Source organism: Geospiza fortis, unplaced genomic scaffold (assembly GCF_000277835.1).
Source record: "Geospiza fortis unplaced genomic scaffold, GeoFor_1.0 scaffold10, whole genome shotgun sequence".
NCBI lineage: Eukaryota > Metazoa > Chordata > Aves > Passeriformes > Thraupidae > Geospiza > Geospiza fortis.
Window position 1 is genome coordinate 5,261,208 of NW_005054326.1, and position 25,359 is coordinate 5,286,566.

General features: G+C 45.1%; 1 protein-coding gene across 1 annotated transcript in view; it reads left to right on the forward strand.

The window, feature by feature from the left end:
• The first annotated feature begins 1,877 nt into the window (after positions 1-1,877).
• Positions 1,878-25,359, forward strand: part of HIPK2 (homeodomain interacting protein kinase 2) — an 85,943-nt gene continuing 62,461 nt past the window's right edge. The window contains exon 1 of the mRNA XM_031057005.1: positions 1,878-2,976. Within this exon, the coding sequence (XP_030912865.1) occupies positions 1,880-2,976 (1,097 nt within the window). The 5' untranslated portion in view covers positions 1,878-1,879. The remainder of the gene's footprint in view (positions 2,977-25,359) is intronic.

Consider the following 25,359-nt stretch of genomic DNA (forward strand, 5'->3'; position numbering starts at 1 on the left):
GGGAGGGTTTCCCCATGTGTCCTGAAGGGGTTTTCTTCTGCGTCTGCTCTGTCCTCAGAAATTCATCACTGCGGAAGGGGTGAAGGCAGGGGTGCTGAAGCAAAGTGGAGAGATTGCTTGGCCTGTTACTTCTGAGTAGTTACACATGGTAGGTTTTGCTCACCACAGCACCCCTCTCCTGAGCCCCTTCTGGCCTTTGGGCTGCTGGGAATTAAGAGGAAAAAGAGAGTTGGGTGTGTTTCGATCTGTTAACTTGACTGAGCTTTGTGAGTGTGGAGTGACATTCACATTTTTCTATATGAGTAAGTTTATGCATTCATGTGTGTGAGTGTGTCTGTGTACACATGAGCTCCAGAAAATCTTCTGAAGAGGAACGTGGACTAGTGAGGTATGAGGAGGCCAAGTCAGATATTGTCAGGCCTCCACATGAAGAAGTCATCCATGTGCACTGCAGAGTTTGTTGTGGCTTTGTTACTGAAGCATTCATTCAGCTTTTAACTTTTTTAAGTTGAAAACAAGTCAAGGTTATGTTTGTGCTTAATAATTCAACAATGGTGCCAGCTCAGCATATTGTCTTTTTCTTCCCTAGTCATTCTGGTTTATTAAAAAGAAACACTGATGACAGATAGAAGGGAGAAGGAGGCTGTGCCTTTCTGCTCTAACTCCTGCCGGGTGCTGATTCCTTCCCCAGAAGCCCCCATGGATTTGTGTTCTTCACAAAATGTTTGCCCCAGTAGTACTATCCCTGCCCTGGGGAAGGAAAGCTGGCAGCAAGTCAGGACTTAGCTGTCCCCTTCCCCGTGCACCACATCTTTTCTTCTCTGAATAGGCACTTTTTCTGTTTCAGTGGAATATTACTCAGAACCCTTCAGTAGATCTGTCTCAGTGATGCATTATTTTCACTTTGGTTATGAGGTTGTGGGGTTAGTTTTTGGTGGTCTGTTTTTTTTTTAAGATTTAGAAGATCATTAACTCTTCTGAAACCAAATTAGCTTGCATTTAAATAGGTTTTTGTCTTTCCTGTAAAAATAAAGCTATATTAGGAGCTAATTCTGCCACATGCTAATGTGTATGTTGCTTCATAAACAATGCTGTTCATTTCCAGGGGATCTGCTTCCCAGTGATGGTATTGTCACTGCAAATAAGAATAGATGAACAAAATTTTATAAATCTGGGAGCACTGACAGCACACAGTGAAGCTCATGTTGTGTAACTCCCATCTCCAGTGTCCCTGAGCACAGACTAGCATTGTGCACAATTCCCACTCACAGATTTGGCAAGCAATCTGAAACATCATCATCTTCTGTTCTGGCTCCTCAACTTTATCTATGCACCTCCATTTGCTCACAGTGTATCATCTCCTGGTCCCATCTTCACTCTGTGCTGGCCAGAAGCTACACAGTGGTTTTATGGGCACACGTGGAGGGCTTAATTCAGATCCACCAAACTGCTTAAGATTGGATGAGCCTGAGGATTTGAGATTTGGCTTCTGTAGTCAGAATACTTTGCAGTATTTGACATGAGTTCTTCCAGAGAGCTAGATATATTCCTGGAGACAATGGGAATAGGAGTCTCTTTAGGCAGAGGAGGTAAAAATAACATGCACATTCCTGTTATTAAAAATGAAAAGGAGGAGAGCAAGAGAGGAGAAATCTTGAAATGTTTTTAGTATAGTTCAATCTGGGGTAAGGATTTATTTTAGAGCATAATATTTTACTTGTGTCAAATACATATTTCTGGAAGAACTTGCTTTTTGCGTGTGTGCATGTAATGTATCTGAAGCCTGTATCCCATTTCCCTTTCCTGCCACTGGGCAAATGAAAAAAGCTGGGGAAGGCATCTTGACACAGTGGTTTCACTCTGATGTTGTATTGCAGGTATGGCCTCGCATGTGCAAGTTTTCTCTCCTCATACCCTTCAGTCAAGTGCCTTCTGTAGCGTGAAGAAACTGAAAGTGGAGCCGAGTTCGAACTGGGATATGACTGGGTACGGCACACACAGCAAAGTCTACAACCAGGGCAAGAACGTGCAGTCCTCCCAAGCAGCCGCCACAGCAGCCGTCAACGCCTCCCTGCAGATTCCCAACCCCAGCATCCCTTACGAGCAGACCATCATCTTCCCAGCAAGCACGGGGCACATCGTGGTTACATCTGCCAACAGCACCTCCGGCGTGGTCGCGGTGTCTGGGCAAACGCTGGGCGGGCCGCACAACCTGATGCGTCGCAGCACTGTGAGCCTTCTGGACACCTACCAAAAATGTGGACTTAAGCGCAAGAGCGAGGAGATCGAGAACACAAGCAGCGTGCAGATTATTGAGGAGCATCCGCCAATGATTCAGAACAATGCCAGTGGGGCCACTGTAGCCACCGCCACCACCTCCACGGCCACTTCCAAAAACAGTGGCTCCAACAGTGAAGGGGATTACCAGCTGGTGCAACATGAGGTGCTCTGTTCCATGACCAACACGTACGAAGTGTTAGAGTTTCTTGGCCGTGGAACCTTCGGACAAGTAGTCAAATGCTGGAAACGTGGCACTAATGAGATTGTGGCTATCAAGATCCTAAAAAACCACCCTTCTTATGCCCGGCAAGGCCAGATTGAAGTGAGCATCCTGGCTCGGCTGAGCACGGAAAGCGCGGATGACTACAACTTTGTCCGTGCTTATGAATGCTTCCAGCACAAGAATCACACATGCTTGGTATTTGAAATGTTGGAGCAGAACCTCTATGATTTCCTAAAACAAAATAAATTCAGTCCCTTGCCCCTTAAGTACATTCGACCAATCCTCCAGCAGGTAGCAACTGCCCTAATGAAGCTGAAAAGCCTGGGACTGATTCATGCTGATCTCAAACCAGAGAACATCATGCTGGTAGACCCATCCCGACAGCCATATAGGGTCAAGGTCATAGACTTTGGTTCAGCTAGCCATGTGTCTAAGGCTGTGTGTTCTACTTATCTTCAATCCAGATACTACAGGTAAGAGACTGGGCTCATGTAACACTACTAGGAGAAGTATTTTACCTATGGGGATTTTCTTGCATTCATTTAAATGAGTGAGATTCATTCCTTAATTCTAAACAGAGATGGTTCTTAGGATAGCTTGTTGATGATGAGAAAAAATGATGTCCTAACCTCTTGGAGTTTACTTGCATTGAAAAACATTTGTAAATAATCATGAAGTGTTGCAAAAATAGAGTTTGCCAGTTACAGTTTAGAAAGTCTTTCACTTCTATCAGTTTGTTTTCTCTGGAACTGTTTCCAGGAGAGGGGATGTCCACATTTCCATGCCAAGTCAACCTACAATGGATGTAGGTTCTTGGTTTCAGAATTACTATAACCTAAAAAGTCAATCAAACAGTCTCAAATGTGTCTTCCAGTTGGTACACATATATGAAACCAGGGATTTAACAAGTGTAAGGTTGGCCCACAGGAAAACTGTATGGATGCCGAAGATGGTTTGCCAAGGGTTAGTTTTCACACAGGCTCTGAGTCAATGGGAGTCTTCTGGCTGGCTCTTAGCTCTCCTCCAGGCAAGTATTGTCAGTGATTTGGTGTTGGAGTGAGGACCTGTTGTCTGTTGATTCCCACTCACAGTGCTTTGTTACGTGCTAGGATGGAGCTGTGACCTCTGCACAGGTGTGCCTGAAGTGAAATGTGTGAACCAGGTATATTCATTCAGCCTGTTGAACAGTTTCATCAGAGCAGCCTCTTTTCATAGCCCCTGGCAGGGCATCCTCGCCCTCTGTCTTGACTCCAAGACACAGAGTCTCTCTTGCAGATGTTCTCAGACCCTCTCTTTGGTAGCAGTCAGCTTGATTCAGCATCGTAGGGACTGAGAAAAGCAGTTCTACTGCTGCTTCAGAGGTGGGGGGAAATAGAGAAGGGGGTGAAGGGAATTTGTCTTTGGATAACAGCTGAATTTAGAAATGTTCACATCACATTTTTGTCGTTGTACTTCTGTGAAACAGGGGCAAAGAGAAAAAATCTGATCCTCCTTCATGATGGATTTAATGAGAATCAGTCCTGGCAGCATCCACGGCTCATCAGATGGGTTACAAAAAAAGCAGGGTAGTTGATCTGTTTGTAAATAGAGAAGAAATCTGTCTCATACATGGTGAGAACTGGAGTTGAAAAGACAACATGAGTTGATAACAGACCCTTTTCCTACTTGATTAATTTCACAGTGGCAAAGCCTACCTGAACTCTGAGCTTGGAGAGGGTTAATTTTCACAGGAACAGGAACTTAGTGTAGCACTGCAGCAGCTGATCTTTATCTGCTTGTCCTTTGCTCTGAAGGAGGCCAGGAAAAAATCCCCAGCCCTAGTTTATACCTTAGAAGAGGCTTATTAAATAAGATATTCTACCTGATGACAGTCCCATCCTCCAGGAGAGACATGTTTCTGTGGTAAATATGCAAAAGCTTTTAGAGTTGCAATTACCTGACAGTCTAGGATAAAAAAAAGAAAGATAATACAGGCATTTTGTTGTTGAGTTACCTGTGATTCTGTGTTAGCAGCCTATGTCCCTAGCTGAAAGACAGAAGGGGCAGCCAAAATGAAATATGTGACAGAAAGCAGAAATGAAAGAGAAAAATGGTTCATTCTCAGTGACAAACAAGGAATATTTTTGTGGCAGTCTCTGGGGAGGAAAAGACTTAGTAAAATTTGCTTTTTATATTTTAAATGTTATTTAAAGAGCTTGATAGATAGTAAGTTCTGTCTAATTCCTCCCTTGTTTTCCATGCCTGAATTGGTGGGAGGAGGGGAAAAGGGGCAGCAGCTCACCAGGAAAAAAAAAATCTCGTTGGGTTGAATTACATCAGCAGGGGGCTGCTGATTAAGTTAAATTCAAGTCATGAGGAAAATATATGTTCTTCTTCATTTTCTGATGGGGAAAATACAGCACAGAGTAAAGACCCCTTCCACTCTAAAATGAAAGAACTTTCTTGCTAGGGGAAACATTGGGCTTTATAAAGATTTCATGTGTCTTCCATTTAATTTACACTTGTTCTGCTTGCTAGAGTATAAAAGACAAGGGGATGCCTTCAAGAAGTGGCACATTTAAGTTGGATGTGAAGGAAAAGCTTCCTCAGACTAGCGAAATCTCTCAGACTCTAAGCAGTCATGCTCAAGGAGTGACAGAAGCCCTGTGCCCCATGCATTTAAGGAAAGATGAAGCAGAGCACAGGGGACTATAAAGTAGAGGCTGGATCTCAGCTGGAGGTTTTTTATCATGGACCTTCACAAGCAAATTCCTAAGCTGTCTCCATATTTTATTAGCAGCTTGCTTTTTCTTTTTCCCATCACTGCTTTTGAGAATGTGATGGCCAAATCCTTTAAAGGATTAAAAGGTATGTGGGATCCTGCTCCTTCTCAGAGTAATGTAAGGCCTTTCCTCTTCCTGTAAATGACAGGCCCGTTTTCTTCTCCTGAACATGGAAGACAAAATGTCTTTAAGCAAACTCTGTGCTTTTTCTTGACCTGAATCTGCATAACCCAGCATAAACCAGAGAGCCCCATGGCTGCTTGCAGACTTTCCATGGGTGATTTGCCATTGCTGCTGTGCTCTGAAGATGAACAGGATCCCTCAGCCCAGTTTCTTGTGGGAAGAAGGGTGGGCAGATTGCTGTTGTGTTGCTGGCACTGCTCAGGGGCTGGGTGCCCCAAACCCAGAGCTGTTTCTGTCTCGACAGGGATGTTTCTAAGTAAATGCACTCTGGAAGGATGGTAATGGTATTGAGGTGACAGAGCGGGATGAAAAATATCAAAAATGAGATCAAAATGTCTTTAGTCCAGCAGAATTTAGCTCCCAACCCTCTTAGGAGGATACAGCCTCCTCCAAGCTAGATCTGCTGCCAGAGGTACTACTCAGGAGACCTCCCTTGCTCCTGACTGCAGGGAGCCTGTGGGAGGCAGAACCTGACAGCCTGAGGTGGGCTCTGCAGGAACTGCCCCACTGCCAAGAATCCCTCTCTGGAAAAGCAGCACTGCTGTGCCTCCAGTGCCTGCTGCAGGCCTCCAGAGAAGGGAAGGAGCCCCAGCAGGGTCACACCATGAGCCCTGCCTGATGTGACAAAGGACATCACAGCCACAGGCTGTGGTCAGAGCTGTCATCTGAAAGGGGGAGTGCTGTGAGGAGGATCATCCTCCTTCTGCCCATCCATCTTCAGCCTGGGGTGCAAAACTTGCTGTGGTACAAAGTGGCATCCTTAGTCTGTAGGGGGATAGAATATAAGTAAATAAAGGTAATATAAAAAGTAATGTTACTTCCTAAAGAGTTGCAGCTGAGCCAGTTATTAAGGATTAGGAGCAGGCCTGGTGTTAACAGTCCACACCTGTAGCCAATAAGAAGAGTGGGGTGAGGGGAACTGGAGTCAGTTGGCTACTGCAAAGACCAGGAAGAGTCAGTGCCTAGAGGAGCTGCCTACAAGAAACATCAATGAGGTATGAAACTCTAGCAGTATGGAACCCTTGCAATGTAATGACAATAGAACTCTTGCCCTATAATGACAACATTAGTCAGTGTGTGTAGGACCTCACTGGTGGCCATCCAAAGGCCCCTTACTTAGGAGAAGGGTCCCAGCCTGTCCCCCTGGTCACCATAGTCCTTCATCTTGTCCCTTACCATCAGCTGCATCAACCTGGGCCTGATCACTGACCCTTCAGGGAGGTTTGTGGTGGTGCAGCCATGGTCTGGAGGTGCCTGAAGGAAAAGGTGAGAAACTGAAGCTGATGATGGAGGACTGCTCTGCCCAGCTCAGAGTTCAGGAGCAGGGCTCTGCACTTGGCAGTTTTAGTCAGATATGCTTAAGCTGGAAATGAAGACCTTTTCACAGAGTAATGGATCAAAAAGCTATGATGGCCTCTGCATCACAGGGTATCTTCCTGGGATTTTATTTTGGTTCTTCTCCTTTTCATGCTGCACTTGGAAGGGGAGATCATTGAGGTAGTTTCTATGATCTCCCTTTTGCAGAGGGTCAGAGGAATGATACCCAGAGAGATCCCTTCTGGGTTGATCAGCTGTGTATGACCAGCTTCCTGGGAGAACCCATATCCTGAGAAATACAGAGCTCAGGCTGTGACAGGTGGCTGTTGTCAGAGCCCCTATTCATGCACCCAGGTGGAAGAGGGGGTACAGCCCTCTGGGAGGTTGGGGTGGTAGAGGGAGAGTTAAAGTCATTCCTTGTTGGAACAAGAGCTCTTCCCTACCATGGGCTGGCAGCGTGGGGCTGCTCAGAGCACTTGGGCTGCTCATGGGAGCACTCCCAGTTTCGTTACCTTGCCCTCTTGGCTTTTCTTTGCTGTTCAGCTGAAGCAGCTGCTGTGTTGGCACCTCAGGGAGGACGGTGTTTTGCTAATTAATGGTGTAATCACCTCACGAGAGTTTCAGAATTTGCAAAATATTGCAGGTATAAAATAACGGCTGTCACCCCTTCACTATTAGTGAATAAATTCAGGTTTGGTTCCTTGTTTTCAAAAGGCTTTTGGTATGTGGCTTGTCTGGCTTGGGTTGAGGTGTCTGCTCTGTAGGTAAGTGGCCTTTGATGAAATGTTTGGATAACAGAGAATGAAGCTGAGTACCAGTTTGAAGAGGTGTTTATCAGTCTGGTTTCAGACACTGCAAGAAAACATGCATGCATAAAGGCTACGTGCATGTTGTCAGCCGCCCATACAGAGTGTGCAGGCGTGGCTTTTGACTGCCTCTGCATGCTTAGCTGGGTGAGAGCTGGTCCTGAGGGATGCAGGGGGTTAAACTGGGTCCCTCTTGCCACACATGGACATTGTGCCGTGGCAGGTGTTGGTCTTTCAGCCGTGCTGACAGGAAGCCAAAGCAAGGTAGATTTCTGAGCAAAGTCACAACCTGTTCCCCATTGTGTGACTCACAAATGTGTCATTCTGGTCAAAACTGCCCTTTAAATGAGGCAGTTGTAATGACACAGGGATGGGCTATGCTTTTTTGTTTGCTCACTGAATTGGCATCTGCAATGTCCTTGTACAACGCTTACATTTCAATGCACTTGTATTTCAAAATCTTCTGCCATTCTGGACTTGCAAAAACACCTCTGTCTCAGATTTGACTGTGTTTGCAGCTGTGGGAGCCACATTGTTCTGCCAGTCTGTTTCACTCCTACCTGCAACATTCACTGCTTTACTGACTCTGCCTCTCCAAGGTAAAGAGCAGGATGGTTTGAGGAGGAAAGTTTCTTGTGGGGACTGGAGTGAAACCACGACGTTCATTGCTGAAGTCTAAGCTCACTTTCACTTGGTGGCAGTCATGCCTGGTAGGACTGCAGGCTTGCAAAACTGGCAATACATTGCAGAAGACTTTGTGGAAGAAAGCAGACTACAAACTACACTATTTTAAGCAGTTGTTAATTTCTTTCCCAAGGAGCCTTGGAATTTGAAGTTGTTTTTTTCAGAATCAAAATTCAACAGGATTTTTTTTTCAAAACTAACATCAGGATTAATTGAATCTCAGCTTTATTGTACCCAGACTACTAAGTGTTGGAAAGCAAGAGATATTTAGCTGAAAGCTTTTGGCTTTGACCCACCTTTGGAATAGTCAGGTCAAGTTGGTTTTAGGTTTTACAGAACTCAAGCAAAGATAGTTGTCTGCTAAGTTCCTTTGTGTGTAAGTCACCTCAGAGAAGGGATGGTAAACCAACATTGTGCTTGTGGTGCATCCAACTGGAGACCCACGTGTCTGCACTCCCTACCTGGGGTCTAGTTTAAAACAGAAAAACCTGTATTTCAGCCTAAACAATCTCCTCACACTAGACCCTCCCTTCAGCAGAGCGTCTTCTCTGCTGAAACCTTCTTACTATTTCCCTAAGGATTTTTTATTTTGCTCTGAGCAGGCAGGCCAGCTCATCCTTTATCTTCTCAAGGCTGGTGATGTGCCCCTTTCCCTGGGCTGCCACAGCACCTTCCTGCCCAGCTCCAGCTTGTGATGAGAGGAGCCCTGTGTCCCTGTGTGGAGTCAGAAAGGCTGTCTGTCACAGGAGGGCTCTGTTTATTTATTAACCAAGGGAATAAAATATGCCCAGTGACGTGCCTCCAGGCCCAAGAAGATTTGTACCAAAGGTCTGTTTGCAAGGAGCCTGACAGGGAGCCTCTCCCCAGCAAAGAGAAGGCTTTGGTAGACCAAGGAAGGGAGAAGTCTCACGCTGTTTCCTTTTACCTCATCTGTGTCTGAGAGGTGGAAAATCAAATATCACAACTAAGTGCTGAGCCAATCCCTTCAGTCTCCTCTCGTCTCTCTGGAAACAGCTCCTGTATGGCAGAGATGGGGCACTGACAGTAATGACCCCTGCAGATCTCAGTTTTGTCTTGGTGGCTGGAAAGGAAGGAACCTCTGTGTCCACAGGCAGGGATCAATTCATTAAGGGTGTTTTGGATCAGAGATGAGTATGTGAGCACAGCCAGAGGCAGGCACCAGGGCTGGAAGCACTGCTCTTCCATCAGCTTGTGCTACCCCTCTGCTGAGGGACTCTGGTGTAAAAGAGCAAACAAAACTTGGGGAGAAAAAGGTAAATGTAATTTTCCCAAGGCTGCTGCAGCTTTTAAATTCATCAGTGATCCCCAGAAAGGGAAAGGCAGTCCTCTGGATGTCAGCAGCCCCATTCACGCTCAGGGGCAGTGCCCACAACGCAGGCAGGGAACAGGAGCAGAGCCATGGTGATGTGGCTGCTGAGCAGGGCTCAGTGGTCAGCCACCAGCTCTGACACAGATCCTGCCCAAGCTAGGGTAACTCACCTCATCCTTCTCCACATCACCTCCAGAGGGACATGACTTTAGACCTGTGCTCCCCTTTCCCTCCACCACTACTCCACAACTGACCTATTTAAGCAGACCTTCCCTCTGTGGCCATTTGCACCACCCGGTGGCACATAGTCCCACACCTGGGGCTGACTTCCCCAAAAGCAATACCTTACAGTTTGGAAACAAATAACACTTCAAATGGGGTAAGAAGGAGTTCCCCACGTGCTTTCTTTCAGTGCTTGCAGGGAGGAGGCAGTGTGCAAATACACTTCTTAGCACCACCTGAAGTCATCTGGGAACTCTTAACGTGAACACAAACCTTCTTCTTTTAAACCCAGCAGAGAATCCTAAATGAATCTCTACCTTCTTTACACTTGCTCTCAGAGTAGTTTCAGTAACATTGTGAGGATCGGGGAGTGGCTTGGAAGTCACACTTTCCCCACTTGTAGGTTGGCTACAGGTGTTTATGGGTTTTTTGGTGTTTTTTTTTCTTTTTCTTCTGCTACTGTTTCTCTCTCATCACCACCAAAACAAGCCTGTCACAGGATTTCCTGCTGTCTATTTTTCTTCTCTTAAGCTTTGTAAGCACAGTAAGTCTTGTTAAGGCAGCAGTCTGGTGAAATGATGTGAAAAATCAAGGTCACTCTTGTATTTACTGTACCAGGGCAAGCCTGAAACAGGTACAAATAGCCAGCTTGTTTCACTTGAAAAGAACTATTTACCTACAAGAAATCAAACCCCTCCTATTGCAGCTATTGGCTGTAGCACTTCAGACTCCATCTCTGTAGTACATAGAAGACACACAGTGTTTTGGTAAAGATACCTGCACTCAGCTCAGGGGCTGGGATGTGACCAAGCTCAATGTGGTGACAAGCAGCTGCAGTGACAATGTGAAGGAAGGCACAACTCACAGGGCTACAAAAAGCCAGCTGCAATCAGAGCTGCCTGTTTGCCGTGTGTGAAAAGCATAAAGTTTGGTCTCTGCTTCTAGCTGCTTACTTCAGTGGTTTTGTGTTTGCCCTCCTTTCTCTCCTCCCACTCAAGTCACTTCCTCACCAAGTGCAAAGGAAGCAGAGCAGGCAGAGGGTGCTCTTCTTTTCAGCTCCAGTGCCAAAACAGCAGCAGCAGCTGATAGGAGCAGTGGTGTGGTGACCAGTGAAGGAGGGAGAGTGCAGTGCAGTCACACTCATACACTAGTAGCATTTTCTATGTCTTCCTGCATTTATTTCAATGTGTATTTGGGTCAGGGCAGTAGCTGGCCAAGGGCAGAGGTGGCTGCTGAGAAGCAAAATGAGGTGGGGGCTGTTGGGATGAGATCAGTGCTCCAAGTGTGAAAATAAAAGAATTATGAGCAGTGAGATTCCTCATCCTCTCCTGAGTATGAAAAAGCATTAGCAACACAGTTTGCACAGGATTTCAGGGATACTTTGCTCAAGTACCATGTATTGAAATCCTATCAGGTTTTTACCTCCCCCTGTACATTTGCTCAGTGCAGGCAAGAGATGTAAATGTAACATGGAGGAAGCTTACTGTGGATGCCTGTGCATTCATTAGGCTCACAAGTTTGAGGCCCCAGCACAGCAGTGCTGGAAAGCCGAATTACACTGAAGAGCATTTTCTGGTTAGAAAGTATTTCTGCTCTGCTGCTTATTAGCAATGAGGTTAGAAAAGTGACTGGTGTTGGTTTATAAATGAATGAGTCATTACCAGATGAGGAAAGATTACCTGAAGAGAAAAATTACTTGAAGATGCAACAATTAATATGGGGTTATACATTCCCCAGCTTCAGACCCCTGAATGACATGATTTCAGACCCCTGAATGACATGACTCCAGTCCCCAGTTTCTGTCTTCTCAAACCATTTGCTGCACTGATGCCTCAAATTTGCCTAAGCTCATGTAAAGGCACCTTATTCTCAGGTGGGAGCTCAGTAGCTACCCCCTTCTCCAGGTCGTGCTGGGTAAAAGGAGTAAGTCTCAAGCAGCTGAAAGTGGTTATCTTGCTTGAAGAGCACTAATCTTGTGGCCTGACTTAAGCTGAGTTATAGCCGCAGCTGTTACCTGTTTGCCTTCCAGGCCAGATCATACAAGAGTTGTTCTGTGGTGCTTTAAAGGAAAAAGGAAATGCAGAAGAGAGGCATCCATACAAATATATATATAATCTCTCAGCCACAGTGAGGGTTTCACAGTTCTAAGAGGAAGAAGTAAAAAGGGAGAGGCTCTAGGAACTGAGAGAGGGGAAGGGCAGAGGGGGACTCCCCTTACAGACCATGGTTAGCTGGAAGTTGCTGTTCCCCATATAAGGAAAGGTGTGGGAGAAAAGATGAAGTTTCACCCTTCTTGCTGTTTGGAGACTTCAAGGCCAGAGATAGCCAATTTCCAATCAGGACAGCATCCCTCTCCTATGATGGGCTGGAAGGTAATCTGTGAGTTCTTGAGTAGCAGCTTGACCTTTTCTTTTTGTTTATTGAAGGAAAAAGGTATTTGCAGACATTGTTTTACCTACTGGCGTAAGTCATTTTGCTTTATCTTTAATTTTTTGTTTTGCCTTTGTGACTGCATGGGACAGTACTTAAGTGGACGTCCTGGTTCTGTCCCTGCTTCTGCTGCTTTGCATTAGCCAGAGAGTAGCAGACTTCTACCCACTACCAAATCTAATGTTTGTCTCCAAAGGCTTCTGCTCAGGGAGACAGGCAGGGTAGATGTGGTGGAATTGATCTGAAGCTAACTGAAGTGACTCTGAATTGAAAATTCTGTAGTTGAGAGAGTTGGGTTAACTCCTTGTCATTATTTTGGTTTTTGTCAACCACTGCCATTTGTAGCTGATTTGAAGCAGAAGTTCTCAAAAGCAAGTATAATACCCCAGGCCTGATAAGACATGAAAAGTGCTGAAAGTTTTATACTGCCATCACTGAATTTCTACCTTTGTGAGAAGCTTGGGGCAGTTTTCAGATAACTCTAGTGACTTAAACAGCTTAAGGTCACCAGCTGAAGCCTTTTGAGGGTAAGGAGAATTGTGTGTTCTAGCAGCTGATGATTGTGCTCACATAGGAGAAGTTAGCAGTGTTTCAGCTGGCATCAGGAGGAGCTGCACTGCCCTGAGTTGTTGTAACTGCGCACAGGATGGTTGGATGGCTTGTGGTAATACTGCTGAGCAGCACCATGTTTTCTGCCTGTACCCTCCAGTCTGGATGTGCCTGTGCCATTTACCTTGTGCTGTTCTCCTGGAATGCTGTGCTTGCTGAAGCAGGGCTGTGTTTACAGCACCTCGTGCACAGAGATTTTTGTGGCTGAGGCCCTTGAACAAAAGGGTAGTAGGGTATAGCAGTACATGTGACAATGAGAGGTAGCACACGTGTTAATGTGACAGCTGGCGTACAGGAGGAAAGCTGATGGCCTTTTTTGGATTCACCAGGGTAAGAATTTGTGTTTCCAGTAGTTGCTTCCATGCAGAGCTTTGCACTCAAAGTCTGGCAGGGGGAAGGAGCATCTGATGAGTTAAGAGAAGTTTCAATATATTTAGTTTTAAGAGTGTTTTACTTGCCAGTAGGAGACTGCAAACAGAGAACAGTCATCCAAGAGGAAAATGGAGTATTTCTTTGATGCTCACAAAAGTATTAAGAGGGGCAGATGAAATCTAAAATGTAAACAGGTTCAGCTGAGGCTAGATGAATTTGCTGGTTACTGTGCTAAAAAGTTAATGATGAAATATTGCCAGGTGATTTCATCAGGTAAAAGGAAGTAATGGTGATGGCCTGTATCAGAAATAAAGCTTATCTAAGTGATCTCATCCCCATGGTTGTCAAAAACACAACTCATATTGTTGTTAGCCTGTTAAATTAGTGGACTGGATTCTGAAGGGCTGCATGAGCACAAGCAAGAGCAGGAGGTAGTCATATTGGTTTTCTGGAAATGCTTTTCTGGAGGCTCATTTGATAACCTATCTCCTCTTGGCAGGTGTGTGAGGGAGCAGGGAAGAGAATGGCACTATGGGCTGGATTTCACTTAGCAATGCCAATGTGGGTGCAGGGATGTGGTGGCTCCAAATGTATTCCTTTGTAAAGAGGTCAAAGTACAGCTTGATGTGGAAGATATATAATGAGGGACAGAAAGAAAGGCATGCTAACTGTGTTGGAAGATAAGATTCTGTCTTTGAATGGATTCTTGTTATTTTTGCTGATGTTACTTTCAGCAAAAAAAAAATTATGTTGAAATTATTCTTTCTTCTTCATTGTTTGGCTCTTGTTCTCAGCTTTGTTATGGCCACAAAGAGAGGATAAAAATGGATTGGCACAAAGTTGAGTTTCCTGTATCATTTAGAGTTATGTTTTCAGCCCTTAGCACTTTGGTAGGGTCTGGTCTTCATTTTGAAAATAGCAATAAAAGAGCAGAGAACATAAGAAAACACAATTCTGTCTTTTTTTTTTTCTAATGAAATTGTCAGTGCTAGCCTGAACTCTGCCTCTGATCTGTATGAAGTCCCTGAACTGTACCATTGGAAGAAAGCAGATCCAAAAGGAGAAATAAAATATCCATGTGCCTGGGTACTTTAGGAGGTAGTAAAAAGCTCCCGACGTCTTGCTTGTTTTTAATCTGTATGTTTATGTCTGCATAAATCCTTTGGGAATGAACTTTAAACATTTACATTGGATTTAGAGAATTACCTTCCAGCATCAGTACCTATGATCCAGCAAGAGTAACTAAGATTAAGTTTATGGGAATGGCCCTCTTGACTTCCAGAGGCGTGGGTAATGTTAAAGCATGTGTTGAATTGCTGCTCAAATGGGAAGTGGTGGTGATGAGCATCAAGTGGTGCAGTGGATTTGCTCTTTCTGTGTGCATGGGGAGATAGCTCATGTCTTGGGAAGAGGCTTCATCTGCATTGTGTGGCAGCCATGCATCAAGGCACAGCTCATGGGCCACTTGGGTGGGGAGCTGCTGATGAGTGCCCCTTGAACAAACCCAAGCCCCCAGCCCCCTCATCAGAGAAGGGAGGAATTGCCAGCTGCTTTTCCAGCAGCTCTAGAAGTGCAGCAGTGTCTGCCCCATGTAAGTTGTCAGGATCTTTTCCTAGCACCTTCATGCCCATCTCAGGCTCTGAAGGGCAGCCAAAGTAGAAGTCAGAGAGGGAAAAAGCAGCAGCAAACCAGGATATGAGAGGTTGGTTCAGATGAAAACAGAAGATGGCAAAGGTCAGAGTTGCTCTAGGTGGCTGACAGAGCCAAACAGATCCCTCCTTGCAGCCCTAGCCTGTGGCTTGGTCTTACATGGAATTTGAAGAGGCTCATTTCCAGTTCAAGGTGTGTGCTTTTGAGCAGCTGTTGAGTTCTAGCTCCTAGACGTACTCACAACTTTTACCTTAGCCTGGGGCTACAGGATCTGATTACTGCCCACAAAATGACATTTGAAGTTGTGTAAGAATCCTGTGTGCAGGATATAACTCTAGTCACTGCTGTTGCACCACAGTGACAGCACAGAAAGAAGAGCCCAGTGCTTGGTTTTCAGCAGAAAATGTCCCTGACTTGCTGTATCACACAGATCAAATTGCATGGCAAGTGAGGGCTGTGGGGACTGGGGATGGCTGCCAAATTTGACTGAGGTTTTCAGAGCCACAGGTATGCTCAGATATCTTATGAAATGGCCACTTCCATGATATTTCCTCAACACTTTTGCCTTTTGAGATGTCCACATGGTCGGGTTTTTCCTTCCCCACCAGGAACAGTGCATTTCCTTGGTCCTGTGTTGCCTTGCCTGGTGTTTTGGAGCTGTGCCACGCTGTAGTATTTGCTGCTGTCGTTGGTAGCCTGGCCAAGCACTGGGGTGCATTTCTGCAGAACGCTTTGAAAGGTCTGCCCTGCTCTGACTGTGCATGCCCACGTGCCTCGCAGTGAGCCAGGGTTCTTGCATGCCCACGTGGTGGCCAGAGAGCTGGCAAGGAGCTGGCATTGGCAGCAGCCCCCATGGCAGCCAGAGGGGATGGGAACCCTGGCAGCAAAGGCAGGAGGCTGCTGTGGCTACAGCCTGAACTTGCTTTGCTTGAAGCTGGCACAAGATTTTCCAATGAGGCCTTGGCTGACCAGGAGCTTAAAGGCTTTCTTATCTGTGGAGAGTGCCACAGGCTGGTGGCAGCCTGTAATTAATAAAGATACTAACCCTCCTTATGCAACCAGGGGATGTCTGACAGCGTTACTAGGTAGTTGCTCAACAACAAGGCGTGTTACAACTAACCAGCTGGGACCAATTATGAAAGCCTCACTAATGCTAGCAAGCACTTGCCTGTTGGCATTGTTGGGCTGAAGTTGAGGAGATGAATGACTGCTGTGCAGCACACGGGCAGGCTCGTGGTCGGGCGTGCAGCTGAAGCACAACCAGCACATCGAGCACGGAGTGTCTCTGCTCCGGGATGTGTTTGCTGGGCATGGATGAGCCTCAGCGCCCAGCACTGTCTGTATAGCCTGTGCTCCCAGATGCAGGATGAGGAGGCACCCCCAGGGCTGCAGCAGCATCTCCCTCCCCATCTGCAGCTTCTCCCACCCCCTTGTTGCTGCGGCAGCACCGACATGTGCCCAGTGCCTCCTCAGCTGCTTGCTACGGGTTGGAAAAGGGGAGGGAGGGAAGTGGGGGCTCCTACTTAAGGCTGCCTCATGAATTTTTAGTCACTACATGAAGATTTCAGTAGTGTGCAAATGAAACATAAAATGAAGAAAAGACTAACTGGCACGGCACAAAAGGAGGGAAAAAACGCCTAAAACATTGAATCATTGTCCAAAAGGTGCGGCCATTAGAGAATAATAACAGTTTTTGTGTGCAGTGCAGCTGGGGCCACAGTTGCAGAAGGAAGATCCTCAGTGACCTGTATGATGGCTCTGTTTGTTTAATGTGCTAAAACAAAGCACTGAAAAGCAGGCAGGGTCCTTGCAGATAGTCACAGGGCTTCTCTCTTGGTTCCTGTGTCTGTGCCCTCTTTCGCTGTGTGCGTGTCTTCATGCTCCAAATGCAGCTAATCACAGCTCCATGCTCGAGGATGCCTTCCGTTGTGCATCCCTTGTCACTGTGCCCGGGCACTCCCTGGTTGTTGGCTTGCTATTTTTGTAATTTAGAAACTACAACAAATAATAAAAAGTCAGATTTTATTGTCTGTTTTTGTTGTTCTCTGTCCTTCAGAATGAGCTCAGCATAATGACATTATTCCCACCCCTCCATCCTGACCTCAGTCTTTTTCTATCCATTTAGCAAATGCTGCAGTTTGCTCTGTTTTTAATGGGTGGGAATCAATGTGGCTTTTTAAAATTGGATTCTCTCTGCCTGCACAAACAAAATCAATGGTGTTATTGAGCATGTGCAGGTCTGTGTGAACGGGAGCAGGCCAGCAGGGTTTGCCACCTCAGCGAGGCTGGGGCAAAGCCTGTAGTTCACCCAGGGAGGATCACTCTTTATTTCTCTGTCATTTTGGTAAAGGCTGATGAGCAGCTTGGTACTGTTTAGAAAGTAAAGCCTAGGGTGTACTATTCACCTGGTTAATAAGAGTTTTGAAGTGGTCAGTGTGAGGCTGTTAAAATGGGCTAACGCCAGACCAGTCTGAGTGCCTGTAGGAGGTTTGAAGATCCCAGTAAAATGAGGTTTAATCCAAAGTGTGCTTTATTTCAGTATGACTTTACAATTGGCTTTGCTATAACTTTTGGGGTTCTTTGGCCTGATTGGCCCTTTGGTCTCAGAAATGAGTTTCAGGTAAAATAGGGTTTTGCTTCCTTCAGGCTAAGCATTTATATACAAACAAACAGGATGGGAAATGCAGGTTTCTATGCCTGTCTTTTGTGGCAGATTGAGTGTACTAATATGGAGCTTATGTGGGAAAGTTGACTGGCAGGATTGGTCATGGCCTTAGGAGATAGAGGGAAGGGCAGATTCCAGATGGATGGTATTCTTTTTGGGTCTTTATATTTACTGTTTCTTCAGGTATGATCTTCAGATTTAACGGTGTCAGGATTTTATTGCATGATGTGGAAGGAAGGGATTCTCCCAGCATGTTCTCATGGACACTGAAGTGTCATCCATAAGATCACAAGGCTGTGGTAAATGATTCATGGGATTGTAGGAACTGGTAACGTGGAGAATATTTTCAATTAAAACTTAGCTATGGAGTGTGTATTACAGTCCATGCCATCAGTGTTGTCCTGACTGTGCAGAGCACCCCAAAACAGTGTGTATATTTGTCTCCCAGGGAATAAAGTGATTCTGCTGACTCTGTGAGATGGAACAGAGCAGTCTCCCTGCTGCAGCCAGCTCCAGACACCACTGACACAGGTTGGGTTGAAACTGATGACTTTAGTTGTATGTGAAAGACTCCAGAACCTTTTATCAACCTGCAGGGCCATTCAGTCATCTCTCATAAACGCACATGCCAGTGCTTGTTTTGAACACGGCTTTGTTGGGAGCACAGCGAGCTCAGTGTTTTGAGTGAGAGCAGAAATTTCTGGCTGTATGACAGAATGGGTTTTCTAATGCTCCTGGCAGCTGAGGAGCTCTGGGTCCTGAACAGGAAGGGGTGGCAAGAAGGGACCTTCTACTGACTGCACCACCAAAAATGTTTGTTTTGGTGCTCTGTGTTTCCAAGATGAAATAAGAGTTCATTTTAAAATGCTGGAGTAGTGATGAATTGAAAGGAAGATTTATGTTTGTAATGTCTTCATATCTCCACAAAAAGGGGGAAAACCTTAACTGGTGTTTGGTTCCTGACAGCGACTTCTGCTGGGATGACAGTCCTGGGATTTGTCCAGTGAAATCCTCTGACTTTGCTTTTCCTGACCCACTTCTAATTTCTTCATTGTTTTTTGTTTTAAATATTGTAAATCCCTGTCACTCCTGGATTTCACTTGTAAATTGGGGGGAGTGGGGGAGCGTGTTTCTAAGAAAACAAGGAAATTAATCTTCTCCGTCTGTTCTCTGTTTGAGTGAGGATTTCTTTATGGCCATCCTTTAATTGTGTGATTGTGAGTGGCCTGGACAAATGAGGCAGTTTCAGTGTCCTGCACTCAGTATAGCCCATCCATGCATACATTATGAAGTACACAGAGTAGCTATAAATGATGCACGACTCCTTTCTCAGCGCAGGGCTGGGTGCATGTGCGTGTGTACTGGTGGACCCCCTTTTTCGCTGTGCAAGTACAGTTCTATCCATGCAAGAAACTTGGTGATCATTAAATATCGTTTAAAAGAAGCTAAAAATGTATCTTTATTGGCTTATTTTCTTTCCACAGACAACAAAGGTCCTACTTAATTATTTTCAAATGTTGGCAGGAGTGGGGTTTTTCTGCAGCTTTGCAAATCAGTGCAAAAAGCTTCCCTTGGCTGAAATGTGTTCAGCAAAGGGTCCAGTCATATAGCAATTTGTTAACCACCTAATTTCCACATGTGATCTTATTTTTAATCAATACAGTGGGGTTTTTTTCATGTGTGCTGATTAACTCTGCAAACAACTCAGTGTATTCTAGAATGTGCCAGGATGTGCTTTTTCCTCTTCCTTTGTGAAGTCCTTAGGACAGATAGGTCATTTTTATCACGGAGAGGCCTCTCTTAACTATGAGGGCAAGAAGTCTCTCGTGCTGCTTCTCTCCAGTGACAGCAGTATGCTCTGCTGGGAGGGCTGGACAATGTTTAAATCCAGGCAGAGAGTTCCAAATATCCAAGCAGGAGTTCTACTCCTTCCCAGGCACTCCTGCTGTCCCAGGTTCCCTGTGAGCTAGTACAGGAATGGGTGAAATACGTTGGTCAGTCTGTGTGTAGGAGGAAAAATAACAGCAGATTATTTTGTATTTCAGGTTGGGATTTATTGGGTTGGAGCCTTTATGATTAGAAACTCAATTAAAATGAAAAGCTTTTTTGACGAATCTGAGAATTAAAAAAGTATTGACTGGAAGAGTCATCAAATAATAGTAATAATAGTGTTTAGTCTTCTCTGACTTGTTTTGATGTGAATAAGTGATGTCATATAAGGCTAATCAGAATGTGAATTCCCTCCAAAATTCCACTTCATCAAATTTTTTATTAAAAAAAAAAACCAACAACAGCAACCCTATCTTTTTCTTCAATTCTAATTGAAAACCTGCCACTATGAATGAAATTAAGTAAATGAAATTTCGGGTTTGGCTTTATTGTAGCATTTTTTGTGGATGAAAAACCAATCCAGTTTTACTTTATTGAAAGGATAACTTTTGCCTTTTTTTTTTTTTACAAAACAAACCAAACCCTTATCCTCTTACTACCCTCCAGACTGTATGCTTAAACAGTCTTCAACATAATTCATTTTTTAAATTTTAATTTAATTTTTTTGCAGTGGAGTAAAAATAATATGCTGCAGTCTGAAATAGAATTGTTGCTCTTCAACTCCTCAAAGCAGTAAGGGAAAATAGATCACACAGCGAGTTTTAAAAATCAGCCAGTGTGTGGGATATGCTACACTGAACCTCTTTTCAGAAAAGAACTGGATTGCAGCCTTTAGGATCTGTGTTTACTGTAAGAGAAACTGAATTTAGACCAAGCAAAGGATGTGGGAAGCACCAGCTTGGTACTGCTGTGATGGCTGCAAAGCAAAAAATTAAAAAGAAAAAAAAAAGCACAGCCAAAACAGGGATTTTCCACCATGTGGAGAAATTACTGGAAATGTCTGAAAACCATTTGTTCTGGGAAGGTGCATGTCAGAGTCATTTCTGTTCTCCAGCAATCCAGCAAAGGGTTAAAAGTTTGAGCAAGAATTGATTGGGGAGAAGACTCTGCCACAATGCTAAAGACTCATTTATTGGGAGAGCGTTATGCTGCTTACTGTAATTGCAAGAAATTAAAAGAAAGCAAATTAGCTGGGAGCTTTTCAGAAGTCTTCCTCCTTTTGCTGACGTTAATGAGATTTTCCCCGTACCAAAGCTGCATTAATAACTTCTGCTGCGTGGCTTCTGTCGGAGCTGCCGCTTACAAAATGAAACAAACCCGGTGTGACAGCGGGCTGGGGAGCAGGGAGGGCTGAGGGGACGAGCACAGTGGGGGCTGAACCCTTTGGATGGGTTATAGATTTGCAAATCCACGTGTGAGAGGGATGGATGGATGAGTGTGGGGTCCCTGCTGCTGCTGCTCCGGGGAGTGCGGCTCTCCCCACATCGTATTGTGTGTGCTGGCTTCAGGTGGGAGGATTTCAGCGAGTGGAAAGTTTATCTAGTAAAGGGAAAAATGTCACAGGCTGTTCTGAGGGCTGTATTTATAGCCAAGGCATTTCCAGGAAGGCCAATTTCCTAAACTGGGGTGGAGGTCGAGGCAGAAGGGAAGGGCTTGATCGGGATCAGCTTCCGTAACAGGAATTCCGATCTTAAGCAAGAATTCTGCTGCTTTCCAAGAAACTGGGCTTTTCCACAGCTAGCAGAAGGGATGCTTCAGAGGCAGGGAAGGAGAAGAGTGAAATTATCCGCATTTGGAGGCCCCTCTGTGGGGAAACGCTGAGTTGCAAGCGAGTTGCATTGCAGGGAAAGGCTTTCAGGAAGGAAGGAACCTCCTGTTCTGCTCCTCCATCTGCCCCAGGAGGGAGGTGGCCAACAGAGTGTGGTCCCTTTGGAAGTGAGGTGCAGAGGAGCTGGGATCCCAAAGTACTTTTGGGATGAGGGGAGTGGATGAAAGCAGTGAGGATGTAGCTCTTGCTCTCTTTTGAGTGCAGTCCTTCCCTGTGAAGGGATGGAAAAATACCTTTGTTTTTCTGAAAGCTCATGGATGCAAATGTTTGTTTATGGTGGGCATCTCTGTAGCTGTGTACACACAGACCTAATGTATACACACACGAGTGCGTGTTGAGTGGGAGTAATATTTTGTAATTTCTAAGGCACTCCTACATGGAGAGACGTGGGTGCCTAAGAAAACATAGCTGAAAGCAAAATCAACATGACCTAGTAAACAACAGCTATCTAGCACATGTGTGCCTACTGTAAAGCAGATCCTGCCTTCCTCTATGGAAGCATATCCTGTGTGGGCTCTACATGCTTGCTCAGACAGCAAGAGAAGCCAGCATCATTTTCACTGAGAACTCTCTGTAAGATTTTACTGAACTTGGATGGTTTTTCTGCAAATTTTCCCTTGCATTATTTTGCATTTAATACCCCGGTGTCTGACTAGAACAAATTGACACCCAAAAGCTACAACGCCTGCTTTGTGGGAAGTGGTACCTGCTTGGTGCAGTGCAAGTGGAACTGGTTTTTGGCTGTTGCTGCTTGGCACAGGCACCTTTCTGGTGCTGTCCTGTGGGTGACAGCACAATTTGCAAGTTATTAAAAGTTGAGGAGGATTCAGAACATCTTATTCCAAAAGTTTCCAAGTATTTCATGCTTGTCATCTAAAGCAGTAGTGCTTCAGAACAGCAGGGGAAAAAAATTACGCATTGCATATTTATAATACATGATTGTTGATATCTGCTGACATTTATCTCTGCTCTAGAGAAGAGACCAGATAACTCGTTTGTGGCAGGGAAGCTAAATGTCATAACCAGGATAGCCTGTTACAGATGTGTATTAACCCTTTCCATTAATTTTCTTAATCCTTTCCTGGGCTTCATGAAGGATCCTGTGATAAATCTGGCCTGTGCTTTTGTCCTGCCACGTAAAGGGAGGCACGAGAGAATTTGCACAGTTCTGAGTACAGGCACAGAGATGTGAAACGTCAAGTTACTCCCAGTGGATGATGGCAAGGAACAAGGAACGTGTGTGGGACCCCACGAGTCCATTGTGTGTCTTAGCAATCAGTGTGGCCAGATGGGAGGTGGTTTGGTGATCATATCCTTTGTCGAGGACCCAACAGCCATGTCTGGGACATTCCAAGGGTGGCTGATTTGGACTAGGTCTTGTTCAGTGGGTGAATGCTCATTTGTGCTCATCTGAGACAGCTTTGCAGTGGGAGCAGCTGAGAGGTTTACCTTGAAAGTGCCCAACTGAAATACTGGTGTAGGTGCACTTAATTGTTAGTTTATGTTTTCAACAAGTCTTATAATCGGCCTTTTTAGTTTTGGGGGGTTTTTTTTCTTGTTCTTATTTTTTTTTCAGGTAGGACATTCTACCTACCTGAGAGAATCTGGGTTTTAACTTTAAAAAACAGTGAAGCATTTCTAGATCTCGGTGTTACTGCAGAAAGGAGTTTGAAAACAAGCTAGATGTAAAATACTGAGTATGTTCCTAGAAAAAAATGTTATAATCTCATGATTTGGGTGATTAGCCGGTGACTTGTTAGGTTATTTTTTCCTGGGAGAAAACCTTGGCGAACAGCCTGGGTGGAACAGGAATACCTCTGACTCTCCATGATATGGAAGTTAGAGGAATTGCTTCTCTCTTGATTTAAATCCATGCATCTCCAGCGCAACAGCTGTGGAGTTATTTGTGGTTCAGGTTCACTGAAATAACAGCTCTTGGAAAATCTGCTTTCAAAATTTTCCTGAGTTCTGAAAAGGAGCTGCTGAGGAAGTCCGGAGTATGGTTTTTTTTGTTGGTTGATTGATTGTCTGGTTGGGTTTTTGGGGGTTGTTCTTCTTTTCTCAGTTTTCCAGAGCAATCTCCCTTTGCCTGGGCGATGTCCCAGGACCAGTGTTTTTGCTACACCTTTTGCTTTGAGCTGGGGTCTCCCTGTGAGAAGGGCTTTGGGGTGGCTGATGTTATGGCCACCCCTGGCCCTGGTGAGTGGGAAGCTTCCCAGGTGAGTGTCCTTCCACAGTGCACAGGTGCCCAGAGCCTTTCAGACTCCTAAAATCCACAGCATCCATTGAGGGGAGAAAGTGAGAAGAGCCAGGGGAGAAGGTGATAACCCCTGTGCCAGGAATCCCTCAGGGTGGGGTAGGCAGGTGCAAGACAAAACCCTGGCATAGGAGAGAAGCGCAGCAAGGTCATGCCTGCTCTGCTCTTTTCCTCAAACCTCCTTGTTTGCAAGTGCCAAGTACCAAACCCTCCACTGCCTCCCTGCACTTGCTGCTCCTCTCAGAAATGTGCTTGCAGTAAGAAGGAGTTGAAGCAATGAAACACAGAAACCACGGGCACCCAGGGGGAGCAAAACCACCCCACAGTCACAAACCAGTTGGGAAGGGGGGGTTTGGATGAACATGGTGTTGCTTCATCTGTGCACTGGCCATCCCAGGCAACACATGGCTTAAAACCCAGAAGAGAAAAACAGAATGGGCTGTAGTGGCTTTGAGGGATGTCACACTGTGGCATAGAGAGCTCAGCCAGACACCAAAGTCCTGGAGAGGGAGAAACAGGCTGGATTACCATCACCTGGATCGTGACAAGATTGCCAGTGACTTATTAAACACATAAAATTCCCACTAGGGTTTTTCCCTTTTCCTTTCTCCCTGCTGCTCTGAAAATGGGGATTTCATGTGTAAGATTTGGGGGTTTCCTCAATCAATACAGTAAATCAGAAGTCCAGAATGCTTTCTGTAATAGCAGATCACCACCCATCTGCTGATATAACTTCTGGAAAACTGTATGTTATGGCCAGGGCTTTTAAAAAATATCTCCACATACAATTTTTAAAAGGTGTTGGTAGTTCAGACTCAAAAGGCTTCCCAGTTTCTAACTGCCTGGCTAGTTCTCTGACTCAAAAATCTAAATGCATAATATGAAGTTAAAATATTTTGTACATGTATTAAATACTTTAAGTATTCAGAGACAATTTTTTCAGCTTAAATACTTCACTTGAGGACTAACCTGAAAGAAATAATCATATACTTTTTTTTTTTTTGCTATGTGTGAGGGCAAATAATAAATAATTTGTATTCTTCAAGTAATTTCTAGTGTGCTGTAGTAAATACTGTTGTAAAGCAATACAAGCTTTAACATCAAACTTCAGGAAGAGCACAAGTAAGGAATGGGTGTTCACTGAATGAAGTGAATCTGTATTTTGAAAACTCCCAGAGCACTTTAGAGATAATGCTGAAAAGTTAAACGTCAGAAAAGGGTGTATTTGCATCAAAGAGGAAGGTGGTTCCCTTTGCCTTGTAACTCCATTAGCTTTGTTGAAGGCAGTGTGACTGTGGGAAGTGTAAATCCACCCTGGATTTGGATTAGGCATCTTGTGGATTCAAGACAAGCCTTTCCACATCTGTAGTCCCTATTAATTTATTCCATTAATAGAGGAATACAGGTGAGGGTTCATGCTGCTCTTGTCTGCCAGGCTGAATGGCAGCCACTCCTTATTCTCGTGTCTTTGGGATTTTTTTTCCCTTTAGTTCATGTTTCTGACTCAAGAAGAGGAGCACTAAAGAGCGCAGCCCATCACAGCTGGAGCAGCTGCCCACACAGCTGCGGTGTGACTCTGCTTGGGTTCACTGGTTTTCACTTTTGCTGTTCACTTTATTCTGGGATGGGCACCCACCCCTCATGGCCCCTGTGCTTGCTCAGCTCTGTCCATCACGTCATGATCCATGGGGTCAGGAGGGAAGGATGGGGCTGGAGCTGTTCTCTGCTGCCTTACCACTCCCATCCCATGTCCCAGCAGTGACAGTCAGTGCCTTGTGGTTCTCCACCAGCACTGCAGGAAGGTGGGCATGCTGTGATGGGCCACCTCCCAAGGAGCATTCTGGGCAGGAA